Here is a 15,041-nt window from a genome sequence, read left to right on the forward strand (position 1 = left end):
TGTAAGAATATATTACCACCGATAAATCCTTATATAAAAATGGTGAAACGTGCCTTAAAAACTCTTCAAAACCTGTGTTTACAGAATGGAATTTTATCACGAAAAAAAAGTATAAATGTGTGAAAAACTATAAAAGTGTACTTCGGTTTACGTTCTAGAATAAATACAGGAAGTGCATTTTTCGCAAGTGTTTCCAAGAGAATTTCTCCGAAAAGCGAGTGTAAATAACCCAGTGTAAATGCCAATTCAAAAATTATCTACTTCGTGAAAAATTCTGCATTTTAATTACACCTATTGCTAAAAAAAGAAAGTTAACAATTTGCAAGTGCTTGAGTTTATGAACAATTTTGATCAACAAACAATGATAAAGGTTTTGCCTTGGAAACAATTGAGTGAAATTAAACTAAATTAAATCTGTTTTATTTCTTTAAAGACAATATGCTAAAAAGTTTCTTAAACATTCCCTAGTTGTTGGGAATGTTTTTGTTTGTTTCCAAATTTACGATTTTAAAAAGAGCGTTATAAGAATAAGTTGGATTTCAGTGTATTTACCTAAACATTATATTTAATAATGTTAACTGCTGTAGAGAATCGATTAAGTGCACTACACTGTGAGAATCGGGCTACTTAACTTAATTTTTTAACAGTGCTTAAAACCATGGAAAAAGCATAAAATTTATGCTGAGCTCACAGAAAAGTTTTAAACTTTACTTATGCAAAGAAACCGAAAAAAAACAAAGATGACCATAGGCGATTCGCGACGTGATCTTTTAACGCTCTTTGACTCGACTCTGTTCGCTTATAATGACCTATTAAATCGCGGTGGCCTTTTTTAAATGCCCGACTATTCCGACCGACATACATTTCTTGATAACTTTGTTATATGTGTAATGAGCGCGTGCACATAAAAGGGGCGGCTATAAAACGATTTGACAAGCAGCTCTATATTTTCAGTCTCTAAACGCGATCCAAGCTCACTATATCACTGTCAAAAGAGGGCCCAAAAAGGATTTCAAAGCTGAACACACACTTATACCTTTGGATTAGCTGATTTAACTAAGGTTGGTAAATGTTAATTACAATTTTGTGTGTCGAACTTTAGAATTTTCTCTTATTTGAACTTATAAAACCTGGATTTCTTAGATGTTTTTTAAATGCGGAAATTTACTTTTATACTTCTATTTTGCCTGAACCAAAAGTACAAATAAAAAAAAACAAATTGAATGCTAATCTTGTAATCAGGATGTTGTTATTTTAAGCAAATAAGCTGATAAGCAATTAAAAAATATTAAAAAAAAAAAAATTAGGACACCTTTTGAAAATTAAAAGGATTTTATTTTATCTATAGACATGATTAGTGGTGTGATTTACAGAGTTGTGACTGTATAACAGTGGCCATCACTGACTGGCTGTATTTTTTGCATTTCGTTTTCCTCATTATTTTTGCAAGTATTCCTTTTTTGCGTTCGTCGGTCGAGAATTTCAAGTAAAGTTCAGTAACTCGCCGACATTGACCCATTTACTGTGCCTTCGATCCGATGCTCCCGGCCTAAACAAATTAAAAAAAAATATATTATTTTATTTGCGCTGGCATTTGCATGTGCAATACCTTTAACTTATCGTGTTCAGCTGATTTTTTGTGTAGTTGTACCGTGTTTTTGATTGCATCGTCATGGCAATGTTGACCGCTGCATCTGCGATGAGGTGCCTGCCCTCTGAAGCGGCGCCCTCTTTTCCGACAAAATGTAACCGTATTGGTGAGGAACAGTAAAAACTCCCTGCATTATATATAATAAATATATATATATATACATATACACATAAAAATTAAAAAATACTTGAAACATTTTCTTAGAATTATCTGCACTAGAGCAGCAAAGTTTATTGGCAAAGCGTGGGCGTAGATAATGCGCATGCTTACAGTTAAGGTCATACACTGAAAACTTATTTACAAATTATATAAATAATATTTGTTTTTTTTATTAAGTAAAAAGATTTGCTTTCTTACATAAATAACCAGAAAAAATTGTGTTTATTTAAAGAAAAACTATGTATTTTAAAATAAGCTAAATTTTTTGTATATTTTGAATATGGCCTAATATTAAAATTGGCAAAAATTTTAAAATGACAACCTTATTTTTAGTTAGAAAATAGAAGTAAAAGTAGTAAATTTATTTGGGTACATTTAATATATTCTACCATCTTAATTAGTTTTTAAATTTAGTTCATAACTGTTTAATTTTGCTCATAAAGAACTAAAGTTACTTTAACTGTAAGTTATCCAAATATTAAAGACAGGTTTTCATGTAACTTAACTTTTCCCAGTTTTTAGTAATGCTTACTTGTACATTTTTTCTTAAGAGTAAGGTCAAAGCACTTTGTACATTGGAATTGCCCTTGCCATTGTCAGGTTTTCAAAATCAAGTTTCTCATGTAGGGTTTTTTTTACTTTCTGCAAGAAACCGAAGGGCGTAGGCTGACATTGCAAAGGGGTCTTAACCCCAGAATTAGTCATATTACATGCTTTCAGGTATAGCTTTTTTCCAAGCCGCCGTTGTCGCCGGTTTATAGCACCCAGTTTTCGTCAGCAGTCGCCTCAAGTTCGTTATTAAAAATAGACAAATAGTCCAAAACTGGACCCAAATGAAATCGAGAGTATTAATATAATTAACGAAGCGTAAAACCATGAATGGCCGAAGTCTTCGCACGTGCGATCGCGCATTTGAACCGATTTGTCCAAAACCGGGCGAAACATTTTCTGTCCACAAGACACAGGGTGGCTGGGCTTTGAGACGTGTTAATTATACCAAATATGCCCGACATATGTACACTTGGCGCTACAAAAATAGGACATAAACTATTAATACTTTAAGAAAATAAAAAAACATGGGTAATTCGTGTAGTTTCTGACCTAGTTATTAATTTAATGTCTGTTCTTTAACTCGACATTTTACAATTTCAGTTCGAAAACCATCTATTGTACGTTATATAGTTACTTTTCTTAATTATATATATTTCAATTTGAAAAAAAAACTACATTTGGCAAAAAACAAGTTATAGAATATTAAAAAAAAAGCATGAAGCTAATCAAAAAACAGGTTTTGCAAATATTCCTTCTTTAGTAAAATAAATTAACAATAAATTTTAGATGACTGCATTAGGCATAAATCGCGTAATTGGGAAAGTCCCAATAACTTTGATTGACAATGCGATATTGACATGACCCCAAGTGTAACTTTGTCGAACAGGTGTAAGCATTAATTGGCGTAGAGCAGGGCAACATTGAAACCGGATAGCGCAGCGCGGAGTTTCAGGGTCGCCGTAGGAAATGCCTATATGCCGAGGGATTTTCAAGCGCCCTGTACTCTGAACAATTACACTCAAAGAAAACCCGAATAAATTAGGCAAAGCTCGGAAAGTGTTGAGGTTGAAAGCGAAACTGAAACCGGCTTCAGGTGGCATCATTTCCCAATGACGATGCACCCAGATTAAGCTCTCTCTCTCTCTCGGGGTAAACTCCACATATCTCACACCTCTCCTCTCAGGTGGACACACGTGAACGTCATGCTCAAGTTCAGATTTATATAGTGTTGTCCATGTAAAATATAAACTTTTTTAATGGTGATTTTTTGTTTTACTTTGATTTAACTACTATATGTAAATTATAGTTATACATATACTTATTTATGAGAAAAAAATTTTTTTTCAAATGAATATATTATTTAAAAACTTATGAACAAGTTACATTAAATAAAAAAGCTCTTAGTAAAAGTAAAAATCTGTACAATTTTTCAAGATTTGGGGAAATTTATGCATGAATTTAAACTAAAGGTTTTAAAAAAAAAAAAACCTTTGCTTCACAATTTAAAAATAGCACATACTTTTCAGGGTGTCCCTGTTACTGCCGCTTGCCAAAAAATATACGTCCTTTTGTAATCACCAAAGACAAGAGTTTACTACTAAATAATTTAGAAAAAAAAGACAAGAGTTTCCTACTAAATAATTTAGAAAAATTAAGAAACAACATTTTTTTTTGTATGTTTTCTAAAAAGCTATAATTAATATCAGAAAATAATCTGTTTTGGCAACACTCGTAACTCGAAGCGCATCGTTTGGCTACACCCACTCTCTGAGCGCTCTCTTCCAAAAAAAAATCCAGTTTCGATTCTTGGCCTGGCATAAAATCTGAGACTCGCGCTTTTGGCCGCAACAGTTTCATCTGGGCTTTCGGCTCCGTTGCACGCGTATCTCCCAGCTGGTTTTTAGACCGTCTTCGCGGATTACTGTTAGCCACTAACTATTAACCATTAGCCATTTAGCCCAAACAAGTTTCGGTTTGTGTTGTGATCCGTGTGTACTATTTAAGATGTTGTATTTTCCCAGCCAGCTGCATGGCCAAAATATTAATATTTGAAAAATACACTTATGAATGCGAAAATAGACGAGATCTTTAGCATATCACCTGGCCCATCTAATCGAATTTGGTAGAAAATTTCAATGTCAACTCTTCGCATGCTAATTTCCAAGTCTTTTGTTTTCAATTCATTTGGAGCTGCGCAACAAGATGGAAAATTTATGGCGCTAATTTCTGATTTGATTTCATTAGGCAGCAGCAAGTTGGGAAATCTATAGCGCTAATTTCTGACTGCTTTATAATATACTCACAGACCCTGGGTACTAGTTTTGTAATTGAAAAACAAGCCTAACTAGAATTTTGTTCAAGTAGAACGTGTCAAGAGTTTCGAGAATTGAGTTCAAGGTTTCTAAAAAATCTATGTTTCATCTCTGCAAAAATTGCATTAGCCATGATAATCGTTATCTTTTGCGAAAAATGCAAATTCTCTTGCTTCGTCTTCCGTTATAAGTTTGCGAATGTCAAGGTGAAGGTTGGCCAGGTGATCAATATTGCTATCGATCGGTGGAGAAGTCTAGAAAATCAATGCAGTTTCACGCTTGAGCCGGTTCCGAGTCACTTGTCTCATTAATTGATTTAAATCTCTACCCTCTTTCCTATAAATAGCGTGCAAAATTTGTCATTTTGTCATTAGGCAAACTAAAACTTGAGATTGCAATTTTAAAAAAAGCGAAGCGCTTAGGAAAAAAACTGCAAATTATTCCAGAATAATTTCATTTGAGCGGAGAGAGCAACAACAATTGCAAAATGAGTAAGTAATTGTGAAGTACTGCCGTCATTATATGGACAACTAATTGGCAAATGTTGTCAGTTAGCTTAAGTTATTTAGTTGGAGCCGAAGTTCCAAGTGCGCTTAATGAACAAACCTGTCGCTCAAGCTCAAAGTGCAGGAGCTTCCGCTAATAGCATCTAAGTAATAGCATCTCTCCTTCCAGGAGTGCCCACAATGCTGTCGGATATCGACCAACTGCCCACACTCCAGCTGGGCGACTATACGCTCCAGTTCGAGCTGGGCGAGCCCACGGCCCAGGGCAAGGAGGTGGCCATCAAGGAGCTGCGGGAAACTCCCGAGCGCCAGAAGGAGGCCGCCAAGGAGCTGGCCCGTCTCCTGGAGGGTAAGTAATCACCAGGAAGGGTTTCATTTAATTTAGCTTAGAACAGGATTGATTAAATCAATCATTAATTTTCAAAGAACTAATATTTTCGTACTTTAATATAAAATATATTTTTGGTATCTAAAATATATTTTTTAAAATCTGTTTAGCTTGTAAATGATAAATATTGCATCGATCTTTAAGTTTATAAAGCCTAAATTAAATCAAGAAAGTCAGTAGGATAACTACAATAATTATATTAAATCACAACTTGATAATGTAAATATCAATAATGTAATATTTATTTCGATATAGCTCGTTTAGAGTTAATTGTATAAATGAAACCTGTTGCTTACTTGAATCACTTGATTATTATTTTAACAAGCACAGGCGAATTTGATTAAAAAACAAATATTTTATATTAATTATTCAGGTGTTTCCACTTTGTTAAATGATTGCCGGCTAAAGCGCAATATTCAACAGCGATTTTGATTTTGATTTTGCATATATATAACCTGATTATTTACAATTGTAACCTCTCAAAAATAAGCTAAGATCGAAGTTTAAAATATTAAAAACAATTTATAAGTACATATATGACATTTATATTGAATATTTTTTTCTGATTTAATCTTCTAGTACTGATACTTCAACAGGTTTTAATTGTTATTTTAATGTTTGTACAATCCGGTTTCTGATTTCAATTAATTTTTTCTCATGTTAGAAGTAACAAGTAATATTGAATATTAAGTATCTACTTTTGTAGGTTATTTTTACTAAATTAAAAATTTATCGCCTTTGGAGATAAACCCAAGTAATGTGGTTGCCATACATTTTTTACAATATTTTTTACAGCCTTCAAGTGCTATATTATAGTTTTCGATTCCGTGTCACTAATAGCAAGTTAAGGGGTAAAACTAGCACACCCTTGAGAGGTTTATATTGCATAACTCAATCATATAGCAGAATAACATTCGCTTTTAATTGCTTCTGTACAACCGATCGATCATCTTAATTTAAGTGTGGGTTTTTATAAAAAGCTTTTATGATACAAAAGGTGTGGTTGATTAATCTATTAATACTACATATTTCAGCGGAGACGGATTTGCACTATCCCAAGGGAAACGAGGAGTGGCTGATTAGATATCTGAGGCCCTGCAAGTATTATCCGGAGAGTGCTCGCGACTTGGTAAGCTTTGATTTATAAAAACAACTACATTTACATAATAATTTTATATTTAACCTTAAATAGATCAAGCGATACTACTCCTTCAAGGTGAAACACGCTGATGTGTACAACAACCTGAAGCCTTCGAACGAGGCAAACATTTTTAAGCACAACATACTCACCGTCTTCCCCAATCGAGATCAATGTGGTCGTCGCATCCTGGTTCTGGAACTGGGCAGTAAGTACTCAAAGAAAATAATTATATTTAATCCGATTAATAACAGGTTTCTCGAGAAAACTGTTTTAATTAATGACCAAATTTGATGTCTCAAAGTTTACTTTTATGTATATTATTTTCATATTTTTATATTTCTTATCTGACTATAAGGAAGCTCTATTTTGTGGATCAGATGATCTATGCCTTTTTCTTAAACCAAATTTAAAGGAACTGCCTTTTGTGTTTTTTTTTCTACGAGATAATCAATTTAACTGTTGATTTTAATAATAATGGGTTTTAACGTTAACTACAAAAAATTCTGCTTATACTTAATGTGCATCAAATGATTAATATTTAAATGTAAGCCCCTTCTTCGAGATTTCTTGAGAACTACTAAACAGATCATTTAATCTAATTTAATCTTATTATTATTATAGAACGCTGGAAGCACAAGCAGGTGACCCTGGATGAGGTGTTCAAGGGGGCCGTACTCTTCCTGGAGGCGGCCATGCTGGAGCCGGAAACGCAGATCTGCGGTGCCGTTGTGATCTTCGACATGGATGGTCTCAGTCTGCAGCAAACGTGGCAGTTTACGCCGCCGTTTGCCAAGCGTATTGTGGACTGGCTGCAGGATTCGGTGCCATTGCGGATCAAGGCCATACACATTGTGAACCAGCCGAAGATCTTCCAGGTGGTATTCGCCCTGTTCAAGCCCTTCCTGAAGGAGAAGCTGCGCAGCCGCATCATATTCCATGGCACCGATCGCGAGTCCCTGCACAAGTACATGTCGCCCAAATGCCTGCCAGCCGAATACGGGGGATTCCGGGAGGCCAGCCGGATCGACGGTGACCAGTGGTACCAGTTGCTCCTCAAATGCGACTCCGAGTTCGACACCATCAACTCGTATGGCTACAAGAAGAAGTGATCTGTGGCCAGGAGCTGCAAGTGATATGTAACATAATTAACTCCCCCAAGTCCCAATTTTAAGCACACGTTATAGTTAAGCACTCGATCTGTCATACGCTTGTCCTCTTAGTGAATAGCGCCTAGAAGTTGCCTTAGTCTTAATCAGAATCGGAGCCTCGATCGCATCCAGAGAAAGTGTTATACCTACCAATTATATTTAATCCGGGGTAAGCCTATTTATACCATGTTACTATTGTTCATTTTAAAACAAATTGTTGAAATATAAACACACACTTTCGTATATACATGATGCACATTTTCAAATTCTTTTTTTAATAATGGGTTTTCACTTTTCAGATAGCTACATTTAAGGCACTCTGAAATTTTGCCATCAATTAAATATATATTTTTTTTAGACTTTTGTTGTACAAAAATGTTTTTGTTTTGTATAAATCTGGTATAATTTTTTTCATACTCTATAAGACACCAAAAGCTTGTTTGTTTTTTAAAGGACACTTGCTTTGACTGTAATACAGTATTAGTATATTCGATTAAATGAATAGTTTTACATGTGAAACTTCTTATTCGGATCGAAATGAAAACATGTCTTACATAAGACCTATTTTGACGATACATATAAAAGTAATAATTTAGAATTCATAATAGATTCTTTCAAGTTTTCGAACTTAATAGTTTTTTTTAATTCATGGCAAAAGTATGCGTCATAAAGCTAAGCCGTTCGCTCTTAAGTAGTTCGTTTAAAAACATCGTTTCTTTAGAATATCATCAGCTTCAGGATAATCGCCTTGTATGCAAGCAACACCGATTGATTACTTTTTGGTCTGGGACACTTTCCCCCCCCGCGGAATGCAAAGCTGTGAAGGTCAACCCGGTGGGGCAAGTGGTTAAATTAAGCGTAAGTTCCCTGACAGCTCCAGTCTGTCTGTCTGCTCATAGCCTATAATTGGTGGCTGGCGCCTTGGCGAACATTTTGTTGCCCGCACTTCGCATGGCGGCATCATGGCCATCGCCATCCGCATCCGCATCCTTGTCCTGCCCTCCGCCTCCACCTCCGCCTGTGCAACAGATGCGTCGCTGCACGAGGCGAATGGGGCGCGTTAGGTCAATGGTGTCGCCCTGCTGGCGCAGCTCCGCCTCCGCCACGCACTCCATGTGCCGCCACTGGCGAAGGCCAAGGACGAAGGCTTCCGTCACATTGGTGGCCGCCTTTGAGGACGTCTCGATGTGGCAGGCGATCTTCTGCTCGGCACACCATTGCTGCACAACTTCGAAGTTCACCTGCCGCTTCTGCGCCGGAAGGTCGTTCTGAAACGGGGAAAACGAATTTAATTTTAATTTAATTTAATTTAAACAGGATTCTAAATTAGATGAAAGTATTTCTGTTTTTTATATATTGTTTAAACAAAATTGTATAATAATTAAAATCAATTCATGACTCGCAGCTTCCACAACTAAAGTTTGTATTAAAAGCTTCGCTCAAAAGAAAAATTTTTGATTCTCAAGAAAACCAGTGTTGCATTTGCCTTCTTCAACCTTCTTCCATTAATATTTATTTTTTTAATATACTGCTTACAGACGTAATAGAGTAAGAAAATTTTTAACGGTCGAAACTAAATATTTTTATTAGATACTACATTTTATAATGCCCAGTTAAAAGTTTAAAACTAAAAATAAACTTAATCATTACAAGTAATTGTTTATTATAGCAATAATGCATAACAAAATTGAACAACTTTTTATTTGTTTTAAAAAAGAAAGCGCTTTGAAAAATTAGCAGGGGTTAAAATGCAATAATAATTAAAATAAACTAGAATTATCAATTCCAAACCTTCAAATTTTCTCAATAGTGCTCACCTTATTTCCCACCACAATAAAGGGAAACTTGTCCTGGTCCACGTCTGCATAGTTGAGGAACTCGTTGCGCCACAGAGTCAATCCCTTCAAGCTGTCCCGATCGTCGAGGGCATAGCAGAGCAGGCAGATGTCCGATCCTCTGTAGAAAGGTGTGCGCAACGCCCGAAATCGCTCCTGACCGGCCGTATCCCATATCTGTGAAGTGTGGGAAAAATATATACAATCAGACAAAGGCGACAATTAACTTTGATTGAATTGACGATTCAATCAGCGGTCTATTGAAATTTGCATTCGATTTAAAACAGAACTAGCTGGGAATCATTGCAAGTGTCCAAAATTGGGCTGATTTTTGTATGTCTGACTCACTTACACTATACCAGCATGTGCCTTGTGTGCCAAACAAATATTTAGTTTTAAAGGTAGTTAGAGGCCGACAACTGATAAAAAAAAAGTGGCGGTGATAAGCAAATTACTCAAACATAAATCATTGGATCTGTTTTCTACTAGTAATTAAAGATTTTGATTACCTTAACTATTTGTTAAACATTTTACACATTTAAGTATTTATAGCTTTAAAGCTATGTCTAAGTTATTTTATAAAACATATTTTTAGAATGGTTTAAAACCCCATTTTACTATTTAATAAACGAATTTCTAAACCACTAGAAATATTGTTAGCACCCCCAACAAGGGTATGTACATTTTGGCCTCGAAAACCATTAGTAAACTGACCTTTCTAAATTGTTAGTGCTTCCATGGTAACATGAAAATATAGACAGTATAATAAACACCAGAGTGATTTCCATTTTTTTCGCTGCAGAGAAGCCGGGGAAGTGTACTTTCTGCGAGTTCTTATGCGGTTTAGCGAACCATGAACTACTACATTTATTTTCCAGGTTCTTCCATTTTGGAAAAATCTGGCTTCAAAATATGCGAAATTCCTGTGGGATTAATCATCCAACATTCTGCATTCCTGCTTTTTCTATACCCGGTAAAATCGACTGATTTAATTAGAATCATTATTCCGATTCGCGCCACTTTGGCTGCACTTTGCTTACTCACTGAAACGCGCTTGAATATTTATAAGTTGCCGAGCTTGGTGAACTGTGAACAATATTTTGTTATGGTTTCGATAATTTAAAAGACAAGCGACAAGCATCAATGAAAAACAATTGCTAAACAGATAAGATTGAGAACAAAAACTGCGGCGGCGAATAAAACAAAGTCTCCACTTTGTTAGCAAATAGAGGGAACTGTCATTATTGTTATTATTTTGGTTTTTTGTTTTTTGTTTTTTTTTTCGCAATGCCAAGCTCGACGTTAATTGAGTAGAAATTTAATGCCTATATGTGTGTGTGGGCATGGGGGCAGATGGAGGAGATACTGATATAAATATACAAAGGTACAGGTACAGTGGAATATTGTAGGATTTAACTTGGATTACCTAAAATGCGGTGTAAAAATGTTTATTTTTGTAGTGCATTTCTTGATAAAAACTTTCATAAAATCTACGGAAGAGACGATTAAATTACTAAATTGATAATTATATTTATCATCAATTTGATAAAACTACTAAATAGAATAAAAACTCAATATTTTTCAAATTCAAATTCATCAAAAACAAAATTTTTTTTAACATTTGTGGTACCTTTTTTCTTACTTACAATACCAATAAGGTTACTGATTATGATAGATTATAAAGACAATACATTTTTATAAGAAAAAAATTCAGAAATTATTATGAAAAAATTAAAATAATACTTTTTAAGAAATTATCAGAATTTTATAGAACAAATTTTAAAAAATATGTCTTTCAGTTTGTTTAAATTTTATTTGACCACTGTTCAACAAATGATAGGGAGGGAAAAACAAAGCCTGATCGTTGTTCAGTTTTTAAGTGTTTACATCAACAATATGCCGGTGGATCGGATCGTGGGGCCAAAAGTAGTTGAGGGGGAAGATTGGGTGTTACACGCAAAGGAAATACGCTTGGCTTGTCGTTATCTTGCCCAACTGTTGCATTTGCTGCACACATTGCAAAAGTTCTACGGCCCGAAAACTGAACGTAACTATTTTTTTTTGCTGATTTATGGTATTTACTTTGGTAATAGTTTCTAGTATGTAACCTGCAATGTGAAGCGCTCTCCATCGACGACTATATCCTTGTTCATAAACTCCACACCGATGGTGTGGAAATTGTTTTCCTCGTAGCGATTCGATACGAAGCGGGTGAGGAGGGCGGACTTTCCAACCCCCCCATCGCCCAATATGACGACCTTCAGCAACTTGGATTTCTGCGGTGGCCTCATGTTTGTCATGTTGACTGTGTTTGTTTATTCTTACAATTAAGCCCGGCAACAGTGAGTAGATTTCTTCAGTTTTTCACTACTGCGCAACTACAAAATAACTGCCGGTTTTTGCAATTACTCTTCAATTTAAATTACACCCACGACTCTCGATCGATTTACTTGCACTTTTTCAATTACAATCCGTCGTGTACTTTACAAAAAAAAAAACTAACAGTTTTTTCTACAACGATTTTGAATGCGGGACTCAATAGAAATCCGCGCCGTTGAGCAGCAGGTCCAATTGAAGGGGCTGTCAGCTGACAACTAACAGACCGGTGCTAATGGCACAATATGCGGGCTTTTGGGGGATAGCACTGCCGCTAACAGAGACCCGATTTAGAGTGACCATTATCTATTACCTTGTTATATATTTAGTAAGCATATTAGTTTAAATAAACCTAAGTACGCGAAGGATATAAGCTTTACTATTTATATTGTAAGGAAAACATAGGAAAATCTATACATTTCAGGCCTAGACCACTCTTTTAAAAAAATAAAAATGTTTCTATCTCATAATTTGTAGTCTAAAAAAGAATAATGTTAATAATTTTAGTTTCTAAACCAAAACTTGAGCATTATATATAAAAACACATAGATATTTGCGAAATTATAGAATGTTCTCTAAAGTTATGTTTTAAATATAATATTTTATCGTCAGATTTGTATAATTTTTGTTAAAAAAAACCCTGCTCAACAGAATAAAGCATATTTTCAATAGCCAACCATTTAAACCGTAATGCTTTTAATGTAGGACTCCTGTAAAATCTAAAATAACATTCAATATACGGACAAATTATTATAACACTTACCCATTAAAGGAACATGGTATATTATTATAAATCTTTATTGATTTAATCACAAAAATAAATAAGATCAGCCCTTGATAACCGCCATAGGTCGCATTTTAAGATCAGCCCTTGATAACCGCAATAGGTCGCATTTTGATGCACTTTTTGCTTATGCCCGCAGCGTGACAGGTGTCCACGACATCGGTGACGTCCTTGTAGGATTCAGGGGCCTCCTCCATGACCAACTTGGGCGAGGCCACGCGAATGGCAATGCCCATCTGATCCAGCTTGTCCAGCACCTCCTTGTAGTCCAGATTGCGGCGGGATTTGGCACGCGATAAGGCGCGACCCTAAAGATCATAAATAAGTCATTAGTTCACATATATTCATTTAAATTCTTAACTCACAAAACTAAAATTATTTAAAAGTTTGGGCTATTAATTTAGGTATTTTTAAAACAAACTAATAAAAACTCACCGCTCCGTGGCAGGTGCTGCCGAAGGTCTCATGCATGCCCTGCTCCGTTCCGGTCAGAACGTAGCTGCAGGTGCCCATGGTGCCACCCACCAGGACGGGCTGTCCCGTGAGCTGGTAGTCCACCGGGATGAGGGGATGATGTGGGGGGAAGGCGCGCGTGGAGCCCTTGCGGTGGACCAGCAGCTTGCGCTCCTTGCCGTCCACCATGTGGTTCTCCACCTTGGCAATGTTGTGGGAGACATCGTAGATCACGTGCATGTCCAGATCATCTGGGGTGGTGTTGAACAGCTTGGCGAAGGCCTGGCGGGTGAGGAATGTCATGGAGCTGCGATTGACCCAGGCGAAGTTCGCGGCCGCTGCCATGGCCTTCAGGTAATCCTGACCCTCCACCGAATTGATCCTGGCGCAGGCCAGCTGTCGGTCATTGGTCTCGATCTTGTCCCGCTTCATGGCCTTCTCCATCTGCACGAGGGCATCGGTGGCCACCTGGTGGCCGAAGCCTCGGCTGCCCGAGTGAATCATCACCACCACCTGGCCCGTCTCCTCGATGCCCATCTTGGAGGCGCTCCACTTGTCGTAGATCTCGTCCACCACCTGGATCTCTGCGTAATGATTGCCCGCACCCAGTGTTCCCAACTGCGGCAGTCCTCGCTTCTTTGCCCGCATGCTAACCTTGGCGGGATCGGCATTCAGCATTCGACCGTACTCCTCGCAGTGCTCCTTGTCCTCGGCCCAGACATAGCCCTCCCGCAGCGACCAGTCCATGCCCATCTCGAGGGCCTCCTCCAGATCGCGGGCATTCATCGGGATGATGCCCTTGGAGCCGACGCCCACGGGGATGTGATCGAACAGGGACTGGGCCAGTTGCTCCTTCACCGGCTGCACGTCCTTCTCGTACAGATTGGTGCGCAGCAGACGGACGCCGCAGTTGATGTCGAAGCCCACACCGCCAGGACTCACGACGGACAGCGGATCGTCCATATCGAAGGCGGCCATGTTGCCAATGGCGAATCCATAGCCGGAATGAATGTCCGGCAGTCCAATGGACCGACCCACGATGCCCGGCAAGGCAGCCACATTGGCTATCTGTTTCACGCCCGGCAGGAAGCCACCCACTGCGCCCGGACGACAGGAGTTCTTCAGCTCCTCCAGCATCAAGCGCTCCAGGCGACTGTTCACGTAGAAGCACCCCTCCACGTTCATGTTCGGCTGGAAGCCCTTCTTGATCCGCCAGCAGTGGTCGCTCACCTTCTCCAGGTACTTGAGCTCATCGTTGTACGGCCGCACCACCATCCTGATCTTGCGGGGATTTACTTTGCCAGCTAATCGATTGCTATTTATATGGTCGCTATTTCGTCAACTTTTGCATTGCTTGCCGGCATGAAATGGAGATGCAGTGTGACCAAGGTAGAGTAACAAAAAATACCGTTTGGTTCCCAAAAATATACGTTTCACACCATTCTCATTTCAAATGTACCGTTAATGTATTATAAGCTCATTATACTTCTTTAAATTTTAAATCTATTTAATGAAAAAGATTTGCAATTAAAACTATTTATGTTTAAAAAAATGTATGTGATTTTAAAAAGTTTTAATTTTTAACTATTGCAATATTTATAAGATGGTTACAACAAAACCGTTATTTAAAATTTGCACTTCGAAAATAACAGTAAAAGGTTATCAGCATATAAGAATTTTTAAATTATTCCTCGTTGGTACACAAGGTATATAAAATATAAAGTATTAAAATATTC

The 15,041-nt window shown here is 37.2% G+C and overlaps 3 protein-coding genes across 4 annotated transcripts; 1 reads left to right on the forward strand and 2 right to left on the reverse strand.

Moving 5' to 3' along the window:
* Nucleotides 1-969: 969 nt before the first annotated feature.
* Nucleotides 970-8,104, forward strand: LOC108138862 (alpha-tocopherol transfer protein-like). 2 transcript variants are annotated; one of them, XM_017261387.2, is made up of 6 exons: nt 4,207-4,334; nt 5,021-5,165; nt 5,350-5,529; nt 6,603-6,697; nt 6,761-6,914; nt 7,331-8,104. In XM_017261387.2, the coding sequence occupies exons 2-6, from the start codon at nt 5,162-5,164 to the stop codon at nt 7,816-7,818; spliced, it is 921 nt and encodes a 306-aa protein (XP_017116876.1). In that variant the 5' UTR covers nt 4,207-4,334; nt 5,021-5,161; the 3' UTR covers nt 7,819-8,104. The 2 variants fall into 2 exon arrangements, with proteins under 2 accessions (XP_041566426.1, XP_017116876.1); XM_041710492.1 differs by lacking the exons at nt 4,207-4,334; nt 5,021-5,165 and adding an exon at nt 970-1,061.
* Nucleotides 8,103-12,281, reverse strand: LOC108138864 (ras-related protein Rab-9B). The gene is made up of 3 exons (XM_017261388.2): nt 11,801-12,281; nt 9,675-9,869; nt 8,103-9,125 (listed from the first exon to the last, which is right to left on the reverse strand). The coding sequence occupies exons 1-3, from the start codon at nt 11,990-11,992 to the stop codon at nt 8,751-8,753; spliced, it is 762 nt and encodes a 253-aa protein (XP_017116877.1). The 5' UTR covers nt 11,993-12,281; the 3' UTR covers nt 8,103-8,750.
* A 569-nt stretch (nt 12,282-12,850) lies between these two features.
* Nucleotides 12,851-14,683, reverse strand: LOC108139060 (RNA-splicing ligase RtcB homolog). The gene is made up of 2 exons (XM_017261681.2): nt 13,288-14,683; nt 12,851-13,160 (listed from the first exon to the last, which is right to left on the reverse strand). The coding sequence occupies exons 1-2, from the start codon at nt 14,578-14,580 to the stop codon at nt 12,933-12,935; spliced, it is 1,521 nt and encodes a 506-aa protein (XP_017117170.1). The 5' UTR covers nt 14,581-14,683; the 3' UTR covers nt 12,851-12,932.
* Nucleotides 14,684-15,041: the final 358 nt, after the last annotated feature.

This window comes from Drosophila elegans, unplaced genomic scaffold (assembly GCF_018152505.1).
Source record: "Drosophila elegans isolate 14027-0461.03 unplaced genomic scaffold, ASM1815250v1 contig_814, whole genome shotgun sequence".
Classification (NCBI taxonomy): domain Eukaryota; kingdom Metazoa; phylum Arthropoda; class Insecta; order Diptera; family Drosophilidae; genus Drosophila; species Drosophila elegans.

What these genes read in the sequence shown, in the direction of transcription:
- LOC108139060 (XM_017261681.2), bottom strand. Translation starts at nt 14,580, where the DNA reads ATGGTGGTGCGGCCGTACAACGATGAGCTCAAGTACCTGGAGAAGGTG. An exon ending in GCAGCACCTGCCACGGAGCG is followed by an intron (nt 13,161 to 13,287) that starts GTGAGTTTTTAT and finishes TATGATCTTTAG; the next exon opens with GGTCGCGCCTTATCGCGTGC.
- LOC108138862 (XM_017261387.2), top strand. An exon ending in GCTGGCCCGTCTCCTGGAGG is followed by an intron (nt 5,530 to 6,602) that starts GTAAGTAATCAC and finishes TACATATTTCAG; the next exon opens with CGGAGACGGATTTGCACTAT. An exon ending in CGGAGAGTGCTCGCGACTTG is followed by an intron (nt 6,698 to 6,760) that starts GTAAGCTTTGAT and finishes AACCTTAAATAG; the next exon opens with ATCAAGCGATACTACTCCTT.
- LOC108138864 (XM_017261388.2), bottom strand. Translation starts at nt 11,992, where the DNA reads ATGACAAACATGAGGCCACCGCAGAAATCCAAGTTGCTGAAGGTCGTC. An exon ending in GAGAGCGCTTCACATTGCAG is followed by an intron (nt 9,870 to 11,800) that starts GTTACATACTAG and finishes CACACTTCACAG; the next exon opens with ATATGGGATACGGCCGGTCA. An exon ending in TTATTGTGGTGGGAAATAAG is followed by an intron (nt 9,126 to 9,674) that starts GTGAGCACTATT and finishes TCCCCGTTTCAG; the next exon opens with AACGACCTTCCGGCGCAGAA.